This window comes from Tachysurus vachellii, chromosome 23 (assembly GCF_030014155.1).
Source record: "Tachysurus vachellii isolate PV-2020 chromosome 23, HZAU_Pvac_v1, whole genome shotgun sequence".
NCBI lineage: Eukaryota > Metazoa > Chordata > Actinopteri > Siluriformes > Bagridae > Tachysurus > Tachysurus vachellii.
In genome coordinates this window covers 6106647-6128024 of record NC_083482.1, presented here as the reverse complement: position 1 = coordinate 6128024, position 21378 = coordinate 6106647, and the positions used below count along the sequence as shown (strand labels likewise).

General features: G+C 36.8%; 1 protein-coding gene across 1 annotated transcript in view; it reads left to right on the top strand.

Moving 5' to 3' along the window:
* cep89 (centrosomal protein 89) overlaps positions 1 to 21378 on the top strand; it is a 72698-nt gene that overhangs the window by 24929 nt on the left and 26391 nt on the right. Inside the window, exons 12-18 of the mRNA XM_060859685.1 lie at positions 1308 to 1391; positions 3740 to 3843; positions 5340 to 5455; positions 6266 to 6446; positions 7184 to 7351; positions 7626 to 7767; positions 9968 to 10057. Of these exons, the coding sequence (XP_060715668.1) occupies positions 1308 to 1391; positions 3740 to 3843; positions 5340 to 5455; positions 6266 to 6446; positions 7184 to 7351; positions 7626 to 7767; positions 9968 to 10057 (885 nt within the window). The remainder of the gene's footprint in view (positions 1 to 1307; positions 1392 to 3739; positions 3844 to 5339; positions 5456 to 6265; positions 6447 to 7183; positions 7352 to 7625; positions 7768 to 9967; positions 10058 to 21378) is intronic.

The window sequence follows — 21378 nt, the reverse complement described above, 5'->3', positions numbered from 1 at the left end:
TTAGTAGAGTAATTAGCTGCCAGGTTTGACTAATGATATGCACAAGAATAGTCGATAATCATCAGGAAGTGTGACTCTAACGAAGCAAAACGTTGGGCATTTTGGTGTTTTCATCATGTTAGGAAGAAAGGACATCAGTCTCTGAGAAGCCAATGTTGCTGCTCATTAATCAATGGGAAGGGTTATAAGGCCATCTCCATTCATTTGAAATCGTACCATTCTACAATGAGAATGATTCTTTGCAAATGGAGAGCCCTCAGGACTATTTACAATCTTCTCAGGAGTGGATTCAGTCCAATATCAGACCACTTCATGCTCAGGGTCATAAACAAAAACATGCTCAGGGTCATAAACATACTCAACAGGTATGGCTTTCATCGAAGGCTGAACTCCACTTTATACATAAATATTCTTCAGACAAACGGTAAGCCATCTGTTCTAGCAGCTTAAGCTTAGCCAAAATTGGGTCATGCAACAAGACAACGATTCCAAGCACACCAGCAACTCAATATGATAACTCAAATAACTGAAACTGATGCTGGCTAAAGAAGGAAAAAATAAAGGTGTTGGAATGTCCAAGTCAATGTCCAGACCTCAACTCTATTGCGATGAAAGCGTGGGATCTTAGGATATCTGTGCATAATTAAATGCCATCAAACATCAATGAATTTAACCTGTGTAAAAAAGACAGGTTATTTCTCAAACGATTTGACAGACTTCAAGTTATTGCTTTTAAAGGTGGTTTTACATGTTAAATGTATTATAAGGTGTGCTTATTTCTTCCCACAATTTTGGTTTACATTGACAACATCTTGAAATCTGTCTTGTGTGTCGTTGTCACCTGAGGTGTACAGAAGATACTGAAGATCACACAATTGTCCCTATAGGCTCTGATCAATAAAAGGAGAATTGAAGGAGGGTGTACTTACTTTTCACATAATTGAGTAGACACATGATATAAGATACAATATTTGTTTTTTTTGTTTTGAGGTTCTGAATCAATAATGTTCCCTATTTTAATCTCTTGCTGTTAGAAGATGCAGAGAATAAAATATTCTTCTCATTATGCATTCACTAATGATATTTCTTCTATATAACTTTGTCTTTGAAGTCAATTGTCTAGTGCTGTAAATGTTTGCCATTTAGGGCTCATAACTAATAGACTAATAGGTTGTTGATTGTCACATTATTTCATAGGGGTGATGAGCCGTGTGTGATTCTGCCAGAGTGTAAAGTGTGTTTATAGATTTTGATATGTCCTGCTCTTTCACTTAAAGTGCTTCTGTTGTGCTTTTAATTGCCTGCAGCTGGATATAAAATATTTATCCCCGCTCTTATTGGCTTATGAGGACCAGCTGACTGAGAAAGACCAGCTCTTCAAAGCCTATGAGGTGAGTGTGTGTACATGTGTGTCTATTCAGGCAAACTCTTTTTTTATGAAGTTCACAAGTTCATAAATATACAGAGGAATAGATTAGAAAGACTAATATGAATCTACTGTTTAACTACAATTCTATTTTATTAAGTAGCAAAACACAAAACCTTCAATATTTAGAGTGCAACTGAAAGCAGTGACTGAATCAGCTAAGTAAGTTCCCCGAAGAACATGATAGATTTAATACACTATAAATGTACGATTTTGCAAAAATAACAGGAAAATGAAATTATATAATAATAATAAGAACCTGCGAGGAACATGTGATGCTGTAATTAATCTACTTTGGATTAATTCCACAAGAACACGATATCTGTATACTTTTCTTTCCAGTTTGTGGTAAAATGTATTTATTATTAAAATGCCTGATCAGGTTCTAGTACACTACATCTCAGATGCACAAGTAGTCTCTGTATGGTTTTTCTAAATATTTGTGACGCATGAGAGCTGTGAATGTTAAGAAACTAAACTCTATGAAGGTTAAATGCAGGTTATTAGTTCACTGGGGTTCTACTTGTTTTTGTACTTTAAGCAAGTCAAATAAGCATCAAGGAAAAAAGTTGTTCTGGGTTTCTTCTGGTGCTATTATACCATGATGAATTGCACAGAAGCATTTTATACACAAACCTTTCCTGCCATAATTTTAGTGTATAGTTTCTGTAGTTAGCTTGTGTAGGTAGTGTGTGTTTTGTCTGGATTTGTAACTAGCCTGGTGCTGTGGGTGAAACCATAGCTAAGCTAAAATTCAGATCTGACTTAATCACTGTAGGTGTTAGCACAGCATTTGCATCTTAAGCATGAATTATATCCTGTATATATGTTATAAACATCTTTTCCTGCAGTTCTTCATAATCTGGAGCTACAGCTCAATCCCGGTCAGCGTGTTCAGCTAGTGAAGTAATATCCATAAATTAGCAGAATGTGTGTATTTAATGATAAAGTCTTTTGAACTAGCATATTAATCAATGCTAGTTGTGTAAAAGTGTATTTGGTAATTAAATTTTAATAGAATTTTATATTAACGTTATTTATGATGTAGAAAAATAAAAGCGTCCCTAAATTTATATTAGCTGTGCATTTTTAACACTTGAGGTCATAAGTTTGCATACTCCATAGAATCTGTAAAATGTTAATATTAAAAAAAAAAAAAGATGGATCATAAAAATTGCATTTGGGTTTTATTTAGTTGCCCTGAATAAGCTATTACATATAACAGCTGTTTACATATGATACAAAAGACACAACAATAACTGAATTTACAGACATGAAACTCCAGAAATGTTTACATACACTTGATACATACATTTGCTTTTACCTGGATGATCAGTGACTCTTTTAATTTTTTAATCATTGTTGTTTATAAGTCCCCTTTTTTGCCCTGATTCTAGATTTTAATGCATTTTTTTTGCCCGCTGTGTGTTTAAATGAAAAAGAATTGTTCTTTTTCCCGGTGCATTTAATTAGCAAACTCTGTGTCATTTCATTTAGTTTGCACATGCTCTTTATCCCCTAATGCAATGATATAAATTAGTGTGGTGTTGGTCTCATCTTGGTTTTTTGTCCCCTGTCATACTTGGTCTTGGTTTTGGACTTCATTGGCTCTGGTCTTAGTTGTGACTTGTTCTTGGTGGTGTTGAACCAAACACTAGAGATTAGAGCCATGTGTGTTTGGGTCTTCATCAGTGAAGATTTGAAGACCTCAGTAGAAAGGAATTAGTGTTAAGTCTATAATGAACTCAGAAATGATGCTGACCTATTTGTTCTTCAGGAGCTCTTGGTTGCTTAATTCCACTCATATACCAACTGTTGTGGAAAGGACATTAATTGTGGTTAAAAACTGGTTCCTCTCAAGGTTTCTTCCTCATATCATCTCAGGGAGTTTTTCCTTAACACCACCATCACCTCAAGCTTGTTCATTAGGGACAGATGTTAGAGATAAATAGTAACTTACTTTTAAACTCAAAAATGTTTATTCTGTTTCTGTACTTATGTAATGTGAACTGTTAAATGCACTATACAAATAAAAGAACACAAAAAAAGAACGAACTCAAACTAAAGAACACTTCTTTTATCTGTCCCTAGTTTATCTACATTTAATTTCTCCCTCAAAGACAGTTTGAGAAGTGGGGAAAAAAGCATTAGTAAATAATGAGAAAAATATCAGGCTGACTGAATCTACAGTCTGAGCTGGATAGAAATTACATGGTTTCACAAAAGCTCAAGATGATTTTATCATCAGCCATTAAACATCATCAAACTTTGACATTTGGAATACATCTGCTCCAATTTGTTTCATCCTTGTAGGAGGATTTAAAGAAGTTGAGAGAGCGCACAGAGGAGGTGATTCAGGAGAATGAGAAGCTTCACACAGAGCTCAGCAAGAGGAGCAGTGTCAGTAATAAAGAGTGGTAGGTCTCTCTCTCTCTCTCTCTCTCTCTCTCTCTCTCTCTCTTTCTTCTCTCTCTCTCTCTCTCTCTCTCTCTCTATCTTCTCTCTCTTTTTCTTTCTCTCTCTCTATCTCTCTCTCTCTCTCTCTCTCTTTCACACACACACTTGCACACACATAAAGCGGGCATTTTATTAGGTATTAGGTATACTATGTACTAGCATTTTAAGGATTTCAGTACAGCATGGCTTAGCTGGGCATGGATAATTTGTAGATAATAAATTTTGAATAATCTGCAAAACTTGTTGATGGAGAATTACAGGCAATGTGCAGGCAAGTGAAACAATGAAAATATATTGTCATTGTTCCTGGGATAATGTGTTGGTGATATGTGCCTCCTGACATGGTGTGTTGTTATGCTGAAAGTATGCATTCAAGGATGTATAAACAGCAAGGAAGGAATCAGAAGGAATCAGATCGTGTTGTTTTTTTCCCTGCATGACACAGAAGAATTTCTATTACCTCAACAGTGAAGTTTTGAAGTGATCGATGTAGAACCTCTTTCATGTTTCTCACAGACAGCTTTAGCACCTAGTTTGGTTTTTAGATCAGTTTGGTTTTGTAGCCCAATCAAAACCAATAAGTGGTTCGTTCTTAGATGCCACATAACTGATGTTGATTTTAGATCCATTTTACCCGTACCCATATGCCAAAGTCTGTGTTCAAACCCCTCAAATGGATATGCATGAAAAGCTCCTACACCTATAGATGTTTTGAAGTTGCGAGAACCAGCACATCCATGTAAAGTCACTTGGAGAACCTCAAAGATGCTCACAGTAGAATAATGGATCAATGTCACCTGATCTTTTTCCTTTAAAAAGGTTTTAAAATCTGTTCAAATCCACATCTAAGATGGCTGAAGTTGTGTAACTTGTGTCTTCCATGCACTTTCTATTATAGTGACACGTCGATCCTTATTTATTTTGCTCTAACAGTAAGCTCAGATGCACATCCTGGGTAATGAGCAAGAGGACTGTGTGGATGCAAAATGAAAAACAGGGGAAAACCTGTTCAATATGCATGGACAGCCAAGTGTTACAGGCTTTCCACATGAGGTCACGGTCATGTTTACCTGGTAATGACTTTGCCTTTGGTACTCAACAAGTAAACAAGCACACAGGAACGCTCCTATCTGAGATGTAATCTACCCTTGCAGTCCTCTGCTCATTTTTTTTAATGTTCTGATTTGGAATATGATCAAGCTTGTATATACACCTCTGGTGAACAATTATATTTTCTTACTGCAACATTCATATATTTTCAAACACAATCTCATCTGTTCAAATTTTGTTAAGCAACTGACTGAATGACTGAATGGCAACACCATTTACTTTTTAATTGCGTTTTGTTTCAGAGTTGCACTTCATCTAAGCAGCCACACGGACTATGAATGAGACACATTCATTTAGAATTTGACACGGGGACAATAAACTTGCGTGTCTGTGTGTGTGTGTGTAGGAAGCAGTTGCAAGATCAGGCACGGCTGGTTTTGGAGGAGAATCAGGTGCTCATAGAACAGCTGGAACTGCAGCATAGTAAATCCAAGGAGAGAGACACCAAACACACACAAGAAGGTAAAATACACACACACACACACACACACACACACACACACAGATTGAGTCTGTAATCTATTTGTTCTTAAAGATGCCCTGCCACACGTATTTCATTACTTTTGTGGTAATGTCTGACATTTACCATGGACTCTGTAACATTTTTTTGTGGAAATAAGGCCTTGGTTACCTTGTTTCAAGCCATTCTAGTGTGGTATAGAAAGCCTGAGGAAGATTCAGCTCGATTTGTGCCAGTTCTCATTAATATTCAATGAGCTATGCTGCTTGGCTCCGATTGGCTAACCGCTAGGATGTGTGAGCATGACTATTCATTCACCCAGCGCAATAAGTAGCCTAGGATAGAGGAACTTTGTTTACAATCACCTGGAATTGCGGCAGAACGGCTTCTTCACAAGCCCGTTGACGTTCAGCCATCCTTGCTGTATAGGAAACTCACTGAGCTACAAGAATTCTGTGGGCGCGGTCTCAAGTGGGAGAGCTCATGAATAGTAATGAGCTCGATCATTTCTACATCACTCTGAGCAGCTTTTCTAACTGACCTGTTTTCTCCGCTTATTTCTTTTAAGTGGCTAGAGCTGACCTGGGAGGTAGCAGTTCATTTTCACATTCCTGACACAACACAAACACATATGGACCTAACACAAATAAAAAAATACAAGTAAAAACGGTTTTGTGTGGAAGGGCCCCTTTAAACTGTGTTCAATGAGCACATCCTTCTTGTGTTAAAAAAAGTTATTATTTTTTATCTTTTTATTTTGCTAATTCAGAATCCAGTTCTTGCAGCTATCCCTTGGTTTTATCTCTTTACAGTGTGTAGGTTGACAAAGCAGGTCATGCTGTTGGAGTCTGAGAAGGAGAACCTGGAGTCTGAGTTAGAGATGACACATAAAGATCTCTGCATGCTGAAGGTGAAGCTTAAGAAAGCTAATTCAACCCTGGAGAGCTCGGTCAGCCGCGTCGAACATACAACCGCTACAGACAAACTCAGATGGTAAATTTAAATATTAAACATACACTATTTATTAGAACCTGTATTGTACAGTCTAGGATTTTACAGCTCGGAGGGACACTGTAGTGGTTTTATCATCTGCAAACGTCCCTGTTTTGCTTGACAGGCAAGGCAATCAAGCCACCAGTCTCAGACATACAGTATGGGGTGCAAAGCTTATAAATTAACTGTCACTCCAGCACTACAAGAGATAATAGATCAATCACCCACAACTGGCTGGTGCTGAGTGTAGAGCCCTTAATCATTAGGTCAACACTGACAGCAATTACAAATGGAAGAACATCAGAGACATGTATCAGCTGTGCAATGTGAATGGGCTAAATCAATAAACATTACACTCAATGATTCAAATGTTCTTCTCTTGTCTACTGAAACTATTAAAATTTGTCAGGAAGGAAAATACCTCTGGGCTGTTTTATTGCAAGTCTTGTGAAGACTGGTAGCATCTCACATTCTAATACAGGTATTTGTTTATGTTGGTGGTGGAAAATGCCTTCTAACACATCACTCTAAAATAGATGGGTTCAGATGTGGTGACCCTCTTTTAATACTAATTCAACCATTTAGTAAACCCTCATGCCCTGCGGATGAGCTGGGGCTATCTTGAAAGAGGACATTCAAAGAGAACAAGTATGTTTTATTTGGAAAAGAAAAAAAAATGGTCAAAAAATGACATGGGCATCAATTAAAAAAGATTGTCATCTGTGCATTCTTTATAGGAAGCTGGAGGAAGAGGAGAAGCTGAAATGTACTGAGGTAGAGGAGCTGCAGGATCGTGTGGCCACACTGCAGGCTGAGAAAAAGACTCTTTTTTTGGAGAAAAATGACCTTAATGCACACATCAAACACCTGGAGAGCGAGGTCCAGCTGGCACGCCAAGCCAACAGGTGCACATGCCACCGATTCAACATACAATTTTAGAGACGTTTCTGTACACAGGTGTACCTTGTTTTGCAATATTTTCTCCTCCTGCTTCTTTGTACTTTTTATGTTTTGGACTTCTTGTGGCTCCAAATGAGTTAAATCAGCGGTGTTGGCGAAAGCACAAGAAGTGCAGAGCATGGAATGACTAATAATAAGATTGGAGCTGTTATCATACGTATTAATATTCATTGCCGCACTCTCCTTTGTCTCTTTTTCTAACTTGCTGACTCTTTGTAGGAAAGCTCAAAGGCGTATCGATCTTCTGAAGCAGCAGATTGAAGATTCTTTAGAGAAGGAGCTCGTAGCCCACCAGTACCTCACCAGCATTGTGATACTTGCAGAGAAAACCACTTATGAGAGAGACCAACTCATACACATGGTAATAAAGACAGAAATTCCCAATCACACACCCATGCACACAAACAAGCACAAGCTGAAGGGAAGAAAAATACACTTGTGCCCAACTTTTTACATACTGGATGTGAGCTAATATTAGTAAGCATCACCAGACTCTTTTACTGGCCAAGAAAGATTTACAAATTTTCACTCTTAAAGCAGGTTTTTAAAGTAGGTTGTGTGGCCATACCTACCTACTTAAAATAACTTGTTACTGGGATGCAGAATAGCCAGATATTATGCCATATTTTAGATTAAGGGAATTCCTTTTGCTATTATTAATCAGATCTTGTACATGTACATGCTGCTTGCAATGATACCAGTGCCGGACATTTTTTACCACTGTGGCTTCTCTTACCCTCCTGAATCTGGTTGAATTATTCTGATTTTCTACTTCTGCTTGGAGCTTTCTCACTTTTTGCTGATGTAAAAGGTCCCATGTTGATATCCTAAATATTGCACTTCATAAAATCAGTGTATGCCCAAGTCTCTTCAGTAGATGGTTTAACCTTTTTACTCGAAACTTTTCTAGGAACAAATCTCAATCAGTAGTGCTTCTCCCAGGACTCACACTTAGTTTGGCTTGGTCCAACTGTAAACTTTAATGATTTCAAATCATCTAGAATATTAACGTTTAAGTCTGGGTTGTCTCACAATCTGTTCCTTCTGTCACCTCAGGGAGAAATTTTTCCCGTCTGTAAAGTTGCTTTGTAAAAATGCTTGTTGTTATTCAATCACTATATGAATCTAACTGAATAGAATTTGAAGTGAAATGTAACAACTCAGGGTTTATAATTAAAGGATGGGTCATTAGCAAAGATTTCTACTTCCCCTATGCTCATCAAACTTATACAAAACTTATTTCTACCCTAAATATACTGTACCAGGCTATTATTAATTCTTGAAAAATGAACTGAAGCCTAGACGTCAGCGCTCTTCTGATTTCTGCTCGGTTTTCCTTACTGCACTTGAGTGACTGGAGGTCCTGGAAATGTACCTCACAGAGCTCAGATATAATCTATAGATATAATCTTATTAATATATATAAAAATAAGTATATAAATAAATATACAGTATAGTTTAACATTGACACAGCAATCAAATAAGACAAGATATGTATTATCTGACCTTTTTTTAATGTCTGTTATATTGTTCATGTATTGGTTGATGTTTATTCCCTCCAAGACTAACTGTAAACAAATAAGAACAAATTAAATTATAGCAGGTAACTAATTAGTGATAATAAAGTCTGCAGTTGAAAATATTTAAACCCATTATTCAGACACAGTTATGAATTTCACCAAATGTGTTAATTCATATAGATCTTTCTTAATAAAAATGGTTTTAAATATCACTTAAAGCAAGTATTTATTACTTGGCTTGTTTTGATTCATTAAAAAAAACTTATGCATTTGAATGAAGTATATTCAATGAGGTTTTTTCAGTGTTAAGCCGCTATCGTTCAAAGGATTATATAAAGATTTATACATCACAGGTTTATATAAACTTGATCTATTGTTTCAATAATATTGTTTTTAGTATTGTTTCTACCGCAGAAAAGTCTCTAAGACAGAGGGTTGCTAGTAATATACTAATAGTCCTCTGTCTTATATACTAATATAACATTATTATGAGAAACTTATTAAAACGTATTTGTTGCACTAAATTTAAAAGAGTGAAAAAAGGAGAGACCGATTAAAGAATGACTGTAATGCAAGATAAATCATGTCAGGCAGTCCTAATATATCCATCCAGGGTCTTAAAAACTCCGAGCTGCACTTATTTTTAAATGCCCTCAAAGATGATCTGCAGACAGACCTGACTATCCAACACACTCCTGCAGAGGCAGCATACATCTGATTTGAACAGCTAATGAGGTCATATTATTCTTAATGTATTCGATTGTACTTGATCATTACTATTGACATCCTAGTTAATGCAATTAAACCATCTTGAATTTACCTCAGAAACAATGCAGAATGACTCTTGATAGTTTTTGTTTGTTTTTGCTCATTAGGTAACTCGATATGCAATTAAACAGCAATATATCCGATTCACGGTCCTAGAGCTTCAATTGAAGCTGCATTATTTGTGCTATTTGTCTTTATTGAAAGCTGCCTAGCGTTCTTTTTTCCTTCCTTCTGAAGTATGTAATCCATCCTGTTTACTGTTTCCCACCTCAGGCCTCATGTCTGGAGAAAGACAAGCAGGGCATCATTACTCGCATCCTGGAGGGAACCGTTCGCCTTGGAAAACTTCAGGAAAAGGTCAAGGTAAGAGCAGGACCTAGCACCGCGCACACACACACACACGCACTCACACGCACACTCACACTCACACACTCACACACACACACACACACACACACACACACACACACACACACACACACACACACACACACACACATTCATACACTCACACACTCACACATGCACATTGAGAAATTGAGAAAATGAATTGAAATTGACTAGTTTGCTGTCATTTTCATTTCACAAATAATTCTTTATTTGTATTCTAAAATGCATAATGTGATGTGTGATGAAGTAGAACAACAACCAGAACCAACCTGGTTATAAACACTATCTACTGCTAAGTCAATGGAAACATGATCAAAGAGGAAAAACAATAATTTTTATCTTAAGTATTTACATCATGTGAAAATGCATAATGTTACTTGATGCATTCAAACAGTATAAACTTGATCAATAAAATGTACTATGTAAAGGCAAGCCGATGAACCCAGAACCTGAACGCAAAATGCTAAAGTTTACTCAGAGAAATCTTTTATAAAGAGAATGATTTCTGTCTCTTAATGGACTACGACAGTGATATTGGAGGACCCAATTTAGAACACACCTTAATAATTAAGCCTTTTAATATCACTGTCTTAATGCATACAGCAATGTTAAGCATTTTTCAAGCATTTTTTCAATATTCCTGACATGTGATTGGAGCTTTTTTCTTTCTGATCCGGCTCCTACTAACTGCCCTTATGTGACAAAGCCAATGGGTCTGGAAAAGATCCTGCAGTTGGCCACCGTGGCAGGTATTGGTGGAGAAACACATCACAGGAAGTCTCTGGCTGCAAAATTGTATAATGTTCCAGCACATGTTTGAGATGCTGTGCCAATTAATTGGACACAGTGGTTGGTAGCAGGGCTTGTTGAGCCTATTGCAGCTTGCCACCGAACACTGGTTCCGTGCCGAGTAGTGCCGAGTAGTGGGGAAACTTTCAGGGTTAGTGAAACGACCATCCATAGTTGTGTATATGCTGAATGCACAGCTATTAGAGAAAAAGTAATGCATACTTATACAAGGCTGCTGAATGTAGTGGAGGTCAATGTAATTCCTTGGTGCATCTTGTACCACAGGTTTATGTACCCTTATTTACCCAATTCTTCTCTCGATTGATGGTTACCATGACTACATTAATCACAAACCCATCTAGTGTTCTTCAGGCATATGTTAGTCACAGGAGAATGATATGATATGAGAAATTGTGGGGTGTTTGTACAGTATTGTAAATATGTGGGACTATAGCTAAGTTTCCTCCATTTCTGTCACAGGGTGTTGGCATTTGTAGAAACTTTGTGGTTAATTTTAAGCCCAAAATTCTTTTTCCTTTGCAAAAAAATAAAAACGGAGATCGAATAAGCTTCTACAGAAGCGTATTGCATTCACTTGAGGAAAAAAATCTACTCTGTTTTTCTGAATTAACGACTTAATTATCTCAAAATTATGAGAATTTTTCAGGAAAAAAATTTTTTTGCTCTGTTTTTCTGAATTAACGACTTCGAAAATCTACATTTTCGTTAATTCAGAAAAACAGAGCAAAAAAAAATTTTCCTGAAAAATTATCATAATTCTGAGATAATTAAGTCATTAATTCAGAAAAACAGAGTAGATTTTTTTAATCAAGTGAATGCAATACGCTTCCGTAAGCTTCACCTTTATAAAATAACTAAAAACTATTTATACACAAACTTATATCCTAAATGAATTGTTTACCTAAGTAGGTTTCATTAGATAAGTAGTAGAAATAGCACATAGGATCTTTAACGTTCAGGTTTGAATATGATTTTATTAAATACTCTCAGCTTTTAAAAGATTTAAGGCTGCAAGAGTTTAAAGAACTGGTCACTGTCTGTAAGCACTAATAAAATAGACACACAGTGAGAGGGAATGCACACAGGGACACACATGAAGCTTAGATAAATAAAGCTTCTATCATTCATGTGTCTAGTGAATGGTCACCACACACACACAGACACACACACACACACACAACCACACACACTGCTTTTGACTAGTTTGTTGTGGTCTGCAGAGGCTCTTCTTCTGTTTGAAATTCCATGTGTTGCTTAAGCTGATGTGTAAATGAATCAATACTGTTGCAGTTTGACCCTGTGGTGTGCACATTGCTTTCTTTACGAAGACAAAATGGATGCTAGAGAATGGATGACATGAATATTCTGCATGCCATTTTGATTACTGAAAACACAAAAGCAGGATTTATGTAACGAGGTGTTTATGGTTCGGATTATAGAGCTCGATGTTCCAATCCGATCATTTTAATTTCTATTCACTTGGGAGAATTAAGTGTCTTATTGACATTTAAAGAGCTTACGTTATTGAATCTAGTCTATGAAATTTCCTGGTCATGTACTGAGACATGATCAAAATAGGAACCCTGCAGTTTCAGAACATTGCCCTTCCATAATATAAGAGCAGAACCTAGGAAAGTGTGATCTGTACTTGAACATACATATGAATTTGCATTTAAGTAACTGTGTGTGTGTGTTAATGTGAGAGAGAGAGAGAGAGAGAGAGAGAGAGTCTCTCCCTCTCTCTCTTCCTCTCTCTCTCTCTCTCTCTCTCTTTCTTACTCTGTGTATCTCTCTCTCTAACACTCACTCATTCTCTCACTGTTTGCTCTCTCTCTCTCTCTCTCTCTCTCTCTCTCTCTCTCCATCTGTCTGTCTGTCTGTCTGTCTGTCTGTTTGTCTGTCGGTCTGTCTTATATAAAGGTGAGTCAGTTGTGCTGGTCTGTATGGGTGGATGCTGAAGGTGACCCCACTGACCCACAGGAGAGTAATATTAAGAAACAGACATCACACTGCACTAGGCACTAACGTCTCACTTTGTGACTTTAAAGTAATTTACATAAGCATGATGTTGAGTCGACGGAGTGCGAATCTGACACCGAGTAGGCCAAACCGATGACAACACTGATCTGAACTTGTAAAATATCTTTGCTGCTAATCTCATAGGGAAAGCAGAGCATCACACTACATAACAGATGAATTACTAGATACCACCAAAAAGGCCAAACCTTACGAAATTCTTAATTCAAACTTGATTTGCTTTTTATAACCATGAAAAAGGGTAAAATAAATGAGCAAAATGATGCTTGTCATTAGTGCGGTTAAAAAAAAAAGTTAAAAAGCCTTAAATGAAATATGGAAGCTGAATACAATATTATATAAAGGATATATTGAGTTACATCAACCTCACAGCATCTGTTAACATCAGAGTCTTTAAATGTTCAGTGATGCAGGGGCGTGGATATAAGAACGGCTTCATGTCATTCATTCCGGATTGAGAAAGCATGCAATTTTACTGCATTAAACTTGCACTGATTTGTATATTCAAGCAGAGGAAATGGAATTGTAATATGTGCTGCACAAATGTGAGCATGTATTACAGCACATTTTCACCATATCATATCGATCATGTTTTAGGGTTTAGGTCATAATTTACATAATGCCTTGCAGAATCTGCAAAATTATATTCATAGAAAAAAATGCATTTTGCATTTTGTTTTTATTTCTATGCCTTAAGTAAATTATTTCATATAACAGATTTTTACATATGCTCTAAAAGACAAAAAAGTGAATTTACACACCTTTACACACAATTGACTCTTAACACTGTTGTTACCTGGATGATCAGCGACTGTTTTTATTTGTCCTGAGCAGTTCATCTGCCCACAGGTCTTCAGAAAAGTCTTCTGCACATTATTTGTTTTTGTTCTTTCAAGCATCTTCTGCATATTTTTACTCCTTTTCACCAGCGAATATATGATCCTGAGATCCATCTTTTTGAACTGTGGACAGCTGAGGAACTTTATGTCAGCGACAGTCTCTGTATTGTATGCTAGATCTCATAAACCAGCGACAATTTATAGAAGATTTCTGCAGCATCACTTCTTTATTCAATCTTTTTTCTTTTTTGGAACTGTTAGAGAGATTAAGCATCCCAAAATTAAATGGTTGAGCAAAACAAAGTGCACAGCAATGAAACGATTTAAAAGAAGAAATCTTTGGAACAAGAAATTCTTAATGCAGCTCAAACATTATCGACCTAAAATGCCAGTGTTTCCATTAAGAAGTATAAACTTCCATTAAATATTTTACTGAAGTAATAAGCTGAGCAGAATTATCCCTCTACCTTATTTCTAAAGTGGTGATTACGAGTATGTGGTGTTCACATGCTATATTGCCAGAAAGGACACGATACAAGCATGATGTCAGGTTCCTTCATACATATTTCTGTTGATTTTTTTCTGACACCATAACTCATATTACTCAGAGAGCTAGTTTGCAGATGATAAGGGAATTTTAGTTAAATGCTATACAAAAGCTGTACAAATACAAATGGCTGCTGATGTACATTATGGCCATAATTATAGGAGTTAACAATTAGCTGCACTCAGAAAAATGAACAAAATCTGTAATTCAGTACAGAAACACTCCTCACCTTAACCATATTGAAAGGTTTTAATACTTATTTACATTTCCAGCTTTTTGCAGATGCCCTTATTTGCTAAATGCTGGGCCTTGTTCAGGGGCCCAGCAGTGGCAGCTTGGTCCAGCACCTTAACCACTAGGCTACCACATCCCCCATCTCTGAAACTATCAAAGTAGTAATTACCACTTGAGCGGTCATTCATGTGCAGCTTCCTAATGGGGAAACTCATATTTACAGTAATGCTGATAGCATGTCAAGACAACATTAACAACCTGATTCTTCCAATTGCTTTTTTCTTCAGGCTTGAAAGATGGGCAAGGCAAAAGAAACTTTTTCAACTTTTTTTTTTTAAATCTATTCTTTTGCAAACCCCTTTTGTGAAAAGCTTTGTAGCTTCTTGTGTGATTCTTTGTGACCTATCACATCATCTAGAGATAGAGAGACTGGACCTCGAAAAACCTCTGGCATTTTCTGAATGCCCAAGATTTGCCCAGGAGAAGTGACTATCAGCTGTCGCTCTTTAGATCAAGGAAAAAAAGCTTGTAACATTTGATCATCGATATGTTTTTAGAACCCTGGGGATCTATATATATATATATATATATATATATATATATATATATATATATATATATATATATATATATATATGTCATGATTCAGCCTGGACTTTTGGCCATGTGTTGTTGTTGTTGTCACGTGTCTGCCCCGCCTTCGTCTGCTCCTCCCTGTTTCTTCACCTGTTCCTAATGTTGTCATTGTCTTAATTGTATTTAAGTTAGCCGCGTTGCTGAATGCAGCGTGGATCATTAGTTGCGTGTACCCCTCGTCATGTCTAGTTCCTGTTAAATGTCGTCAGTAGTATTGTTTCATTTATCGTCATTTTTGTCTATGTCTTCTTTATTTATTAAACCCCCTTCATTTGAAGCTATCCTGCGTACGGGTCTGCCTCCTTCCATCCCCGGTTGTGACAATATATATATATAGCTTAGAATTAACAGCTTTTAGCAAACTTTTTTCTCTCACCATATGCCAAGAATTTTTCAGTGAAACTATATGCTATTTCTACTGAGCCAGATGTCCACATGTATGTCTTGCTTTAAATCTTATTCAGAAGACTCATGGTTTAGAGCAATTGCAAAAGGCATGTCTGCATGCGGAAGGTACACCTTTAGACACTTGTTTAATTCGAGATCTTAGAGAAACTACTACTTATTAGTATTATCTGTACTAATTACAGCTGCGTCCCAATTGATGTACTGTACACTATGCAATATTTACTGTCTAGTGCATAAATTTTAGAAGAGTTGTATTATCTCAAATTATTGTTGAAATATAGAATCACTCAACATGGATTAATTTGTAAGATGTTCACCATAGTGTTGTCAGCTATATTTTGCCTGGTAGCCCCGCCCCTACTCTTCCCCACTACTTAAACATAGCTGCAAGCATTGAGTGCATGAAATGTTGAACATTACAAACAGCATTTTTTCAGTTGAATAAGTGCATCGTCCCGATATCTGAAGTGCACTACTTCTTATTATAATTTTCAGTGAACACACTACTCACATACAACTACTGGTGTAGAACAGTGCAGAAGTATGCGATTTGGGATGCACATTTTCGTTCACTTGTGCTGCTTTTCATAAGCACGTATGTAAGGAACACATACATGTCTAATAACAACACTGGACTTTTGTGATATTTTCAATTACAGATATTTTACAGATTCCACAGTCGACATGGAATAGGAGTAAAATGCACACTTTTATACCGAGTAGCAACTTCTACATGTAGCCAATTAAACTGCACTTTATTTATTAACATATCATCTTTTTAAAAGAACTTGTATTTAATCTTTATTCCCATCTATTTAGCAGCTGTGTGCTTCATTGTTTCCATCACATATTTTTTTTTAACCACAATTTACACTTCACATTCCATACACAGTGCATGTTGTAAATGGACCCAAACACAGTATGTGTGATGAGCTAAGTAGTCTTAGTAAAGGGAAAATTATTCTCACATGCTCAATGAGTGCACCAGGTCTTGTGTGTGTGTTTGTGTGTGTTTGTGTGTGTGCCTGTCTGTCTGCCTGTCTGCCTGCCTGTGTGTGTCTGTCTGTGTAGCCACATTTTAGTGAGAATCAATAAGGACTCAATGTTGTCATAATGATTGCACAGGTCCTCGAATGTCCAGAACATGACCCAAAATATGAAAACAGTTACAGTAAGAATTATATCAACAGGAGGTCACAATGCCAGTAAAAAAAAAAAACTGTGTGTGGTAAACTCTGTACTGTATCTCAAAACCCTGCAGGGCTGATGTGTGTCCTCCATGTGGTCCTGATGCAAGCTGTCTCTATAGCAACAGCAGGAGTACAGGGAATTGGCTGGCCTGACTGCTGAGACTTCTATTAGGATGTAGACTGTAGACAAGCAGGCTGTGTGTGTGTGTGTGTGTGTGTGTGTGTGTGTGTAAAAAGCATAATATTTATATTATTACACACATATATTTTTCTTTCTCCTCTGATCCCTTTGTGCTTCCCAGTGATTAAATTTGTTTGCAGTCAAAGCCTGCAGCTATCATTAGTATATCCACTGTGTCAAATATACAACAGATGCAGTTCGGCGGAACAAGAGTGGCGAGATCGGGTGCACTCTGAGACATCATGTTCTGTAATTACATACTGTGTTTTGACATTGTGTGTTTTTCAGCAGGGAATTTTCTTTTTCTTTTCTGTCTTACTGAGTCTCTCTCCTGGTCTCTTTCTCCCTCCTGTGCTTGCAGGGGTAGACGTGATGTGACAGATTGCATGTGATGGATTGCATGACCTTTAAAGAAAATAAGTGTTTGATGCATGAGAATGAGGTGTGTCTGTGAATGAATCATGCCAGATGTTACTTAAATAAATAAACAAACAAACAAACAAAAAATAATCCTCATCATCGTCATCATCATAACATTATCTGCATTTGTCTGTATCATCTGGCAGTTGGTTTTAGCTTTGAAATATCTCTGCTTCTTCCAAAAAGCCCTTCAAGCACACTTGCTAAGACGTGTACTTAGTTTGTGCTAATCAGGGCCGGCCCTGCGCATAGGCAGAATAGGCAAATGCTAATGGCGCCGCCCACCTCTAGGGGCGCCCGGGTGCCCAAATTATTATTTTTATTAATATATATGTATATATATTTTATTACCTGAGAAGTATTTTATTTATATATTTATTATACATATTTTATTGCTGTAAGAAAGGCAAGGAAAGAAAGGTCTCCGTAATATAGTTTTTTTTTTATATAGTTTGTGTGTTTCCAAAATATTTTCAAAATAAAGAAAAACAGGACAAAGCTGTGCAGTTTGTTTCTGTGTAAGTTTATGAACAAAATGATCGGAACACAATTGTCTGTGATTCCGGGGGCACCAGGTGAAATCTTGCCTAGGGCAGCAAATTGGCCAGGGCCGGCCCTGGTGCTAATCATGCTCTTAAGCACAATGACAATGACACAAAAAAAGATTAGGAGTACAATCCACACTAATTTAGATCTCTGTCTTGTGTTAATTATGTCACTGTCAGCTTCTGTCAGCTGTGTGTGGATGTTTGTGTCCATATATATTTAAGGTTAAGAAATATCTCTGGTCACCAGAGACTTTATAACAATGAAAGAAATAAGAGGCAGAGAAAGATCAAGAGACAGACAGAAAGTGCTCACCTTGAAGAATATTGTTTCTAAATTATTCAGCATCTATTAAAATTTATGCAGCACATTGGCCTAAAACAACTGAAAGGAAGATGTTAAATATTTGATTGTGTATATAAATATGGCTTTAAATGAAATTTTTTCAGGACATTTTCAAGGTGGTTTTTAGATAAAGGAGTGTGTTGACCTCACTGTTGCGAAAGAGTGTGAAAAAGACTGAAGAAGAAGAAGTGGCTTTTGTAAAATAAACTTTCTCAGCAATAGACTTTCTCAGTAGGGGTTAGAACAACACCTTTAAGCACAAAAGGGTAAATACTGAAAAGATAACAAGCATTGAAATAAAAAAAACTATTGTGAGTCTATTAGATTATTTCCAATATATTGTAATTATCACATGATTATCACAGTTTACTATTAGTTTAATTATTCAGTCCTTGCGATAATCATTCATTCATTCATTCATTCATTCATCTTCTACCGCTTATCCGAACTACCTCGGGTCACGGGGAGCCTGTGCCTATCTCAGGCGTCATTGGGCATCGAGGCAGGATACACCCTGGACGGAGTGCCAACCCATCGCAGGGCACACACACACTCTCATTCACTCACACAATCACACACTAGGGACAATTTTCCAGAGATGCCAATCAACCTACCATGCATTTGGACCGGGGGAGGAAACCGGAGTACCCGGAGGAAACCCCCGAGGCACGGGGAGAACATGCAAACTCCACACACACAAGGTGGAGGCGGGAATCGAACCCCGACCCTGGCGGTGTGAGGCGAACATGCTAACCACTAAGCCACCGTGCCCCCGCGATAATCATTGTATATGATTATATGAATGCATCTAATCCGATGTCCTGTGTCCGAAAAATCTTTCTAGTGTCTTTAGAATTGTGATGTGATTATATACATAAATATGACACTATGAAATAAATATTACCATGTCATTTTATTTTTGTTTACACACAAAATATGAATTTCAAGGCGATTTCTTGTAGAGTTAATGCTAATGCTTTGCTAGCAATTAATTTTTAAAAGGATTTAAACAATTATCCCAATCTGAATGACAGCATGTTAAATAGTTATTAATATATCTTGTTTTTTTGATAGTCAGGTTTCATGTCAGGTGATTTAAAATGAATCTTATCTTTCCTCTTTCAAAGTTTCTCTTCGATACCATTATCTCCTTTCCTCTTCTTTACTCAGCTGAAGTGTTTCTCAAATATACCTCCAGCCAGATCTCTTCAGAACCATAGTGTTCCCTTTTATCAGTCCTGAGTGCATTGTTGTATCTTTTGAGATGTCTGTTTTTCATATTCCTCTTTTGCTATTCTTTAGAGAATTCTTCAAGCATGGCCATCGTGCCAGTAGGACAGATGGAACAATGTTTCCTGTCATTTTATTCCATTTGGCTGACAAGAATAGAGGAACACAGATGCTTTAATAGAAAAGACCACTGCAACTAAGTATTGTGTTCCTCTCAAAAGCCACCACATCCCTTTAAGTGTTCCTTTCGTGTACTTCATCGAATCCGTGGCCCTATTTACAGACACTCGTGTAATATAATAAAAGTGTGAAGGACTTGGCAAGGATACAATATATCTGGCAGTGTGAAAACTGCCAGTTTGTCTATCACCAGTATAAAATGTAGCCTCATTAATGGATTATGGCTCTTGATAAACAACATACAACCATTTAAAGTAAATCCACTTTATTTTAACCTCTTTCCCATGAATGGCTGCAGTTTACTATGTGCTCTAAAGCCTGTGAGTCGTTTTGTCGCCTTGACCTCACTCTTCAACAAGTCATAACATTTCACTGATTGCTACAGACGTTTGCTACAATACTCACAAATAAAAAGCTTGTTATGGATACAAACACAAAGCTCAAACTTGAATACTTCAGCCAACATACTTGTATAAACTAGTTGCCAGGGTGTTCTACAGGACATGTTAGGGATTATTTACCATGTGCTTTATGGCTTTAATATAGTATTTAGAGGAATGCACATCCTTAATGTTAAGCATGGTTCATACTTCTGCAAATACATATTTGTGCATATGCTCATATAGGTGCCTGCATTCATAGATCTATCCATAAATATAAGACAGCTGGTGTTTTGAAAAGTTTTGGGTCATCATCAATTATTAAGCAAGTAAATCAAGCAAGCATTCATATATTGAAGCAACTCAATTTGACTTGTGTTTAAATCCACAATTGTAGCAATCACCGAATGATGAATACTTTATAATTGTCTTACTTTATATTCTCAAATTTCACAATATCATGACTGTTTCCTCTAACTAAATCTGTGATACAGTATAATGCACATATAAGTATGTATAAAGCAAAGACAGAAAAAAGGTAGATACTTTATAGCTGTATGGAAATGAGAGACCTATCATACAGGAGACATTTTATATATGATGCCACCCCAAATATGAGAAAGAATGTCTACAGCAGAACTGATATTTCTAGAAATTGTTTATTACAGTATCGTTGACTGTTAGATACTGTTAGATGTTATGTATATCATGTCCAATGGACTACACAATGGACTATAAAGGGGTTGGGGAAGCATGCCCTCGGCTTATAAAAGACAGAAAGTATTGGATGTGATGTGGATTTAGGGCAGTATTAGTGTGAAACCCTTGATAGACTTGGCACAATTGGGGTTACAAGGTCACAATGTTTTCAACTACACAGCCAGATATACCCTCCTGCCTCAACCAATCAGTATTTACCTTAAGGCTGGTTGACTCACAGCACCCTAGATAGTCATGACTCAGTGTTAGCTTTTGTGAAGACAGCATTGCACCTCTTAGCCATAAACCCCTACTCTGTGTCTGGAGCATATACACTTTAAAGCAGAAGTATAAACCAGGCCTCACCAACTGATAGGTTTTTTTAAGTAATGAGACATCTTTACATTTTTAGCTTATTATACAACAGTAATTTGATAGGAGAAGTGCCCTTCCAAGAGTGCTGACTTTTAATACAAAAGCACGTGTACTGTACATTGGACTCCACATGTTTGTGTTCATTACATAAAATTTTAATTTTAGCAATCGTTTGTTATTTAAAGTATTACTACACATTCTATGAGTTGTCAGCCAGTGTGTTCTTACAGAGCTTTG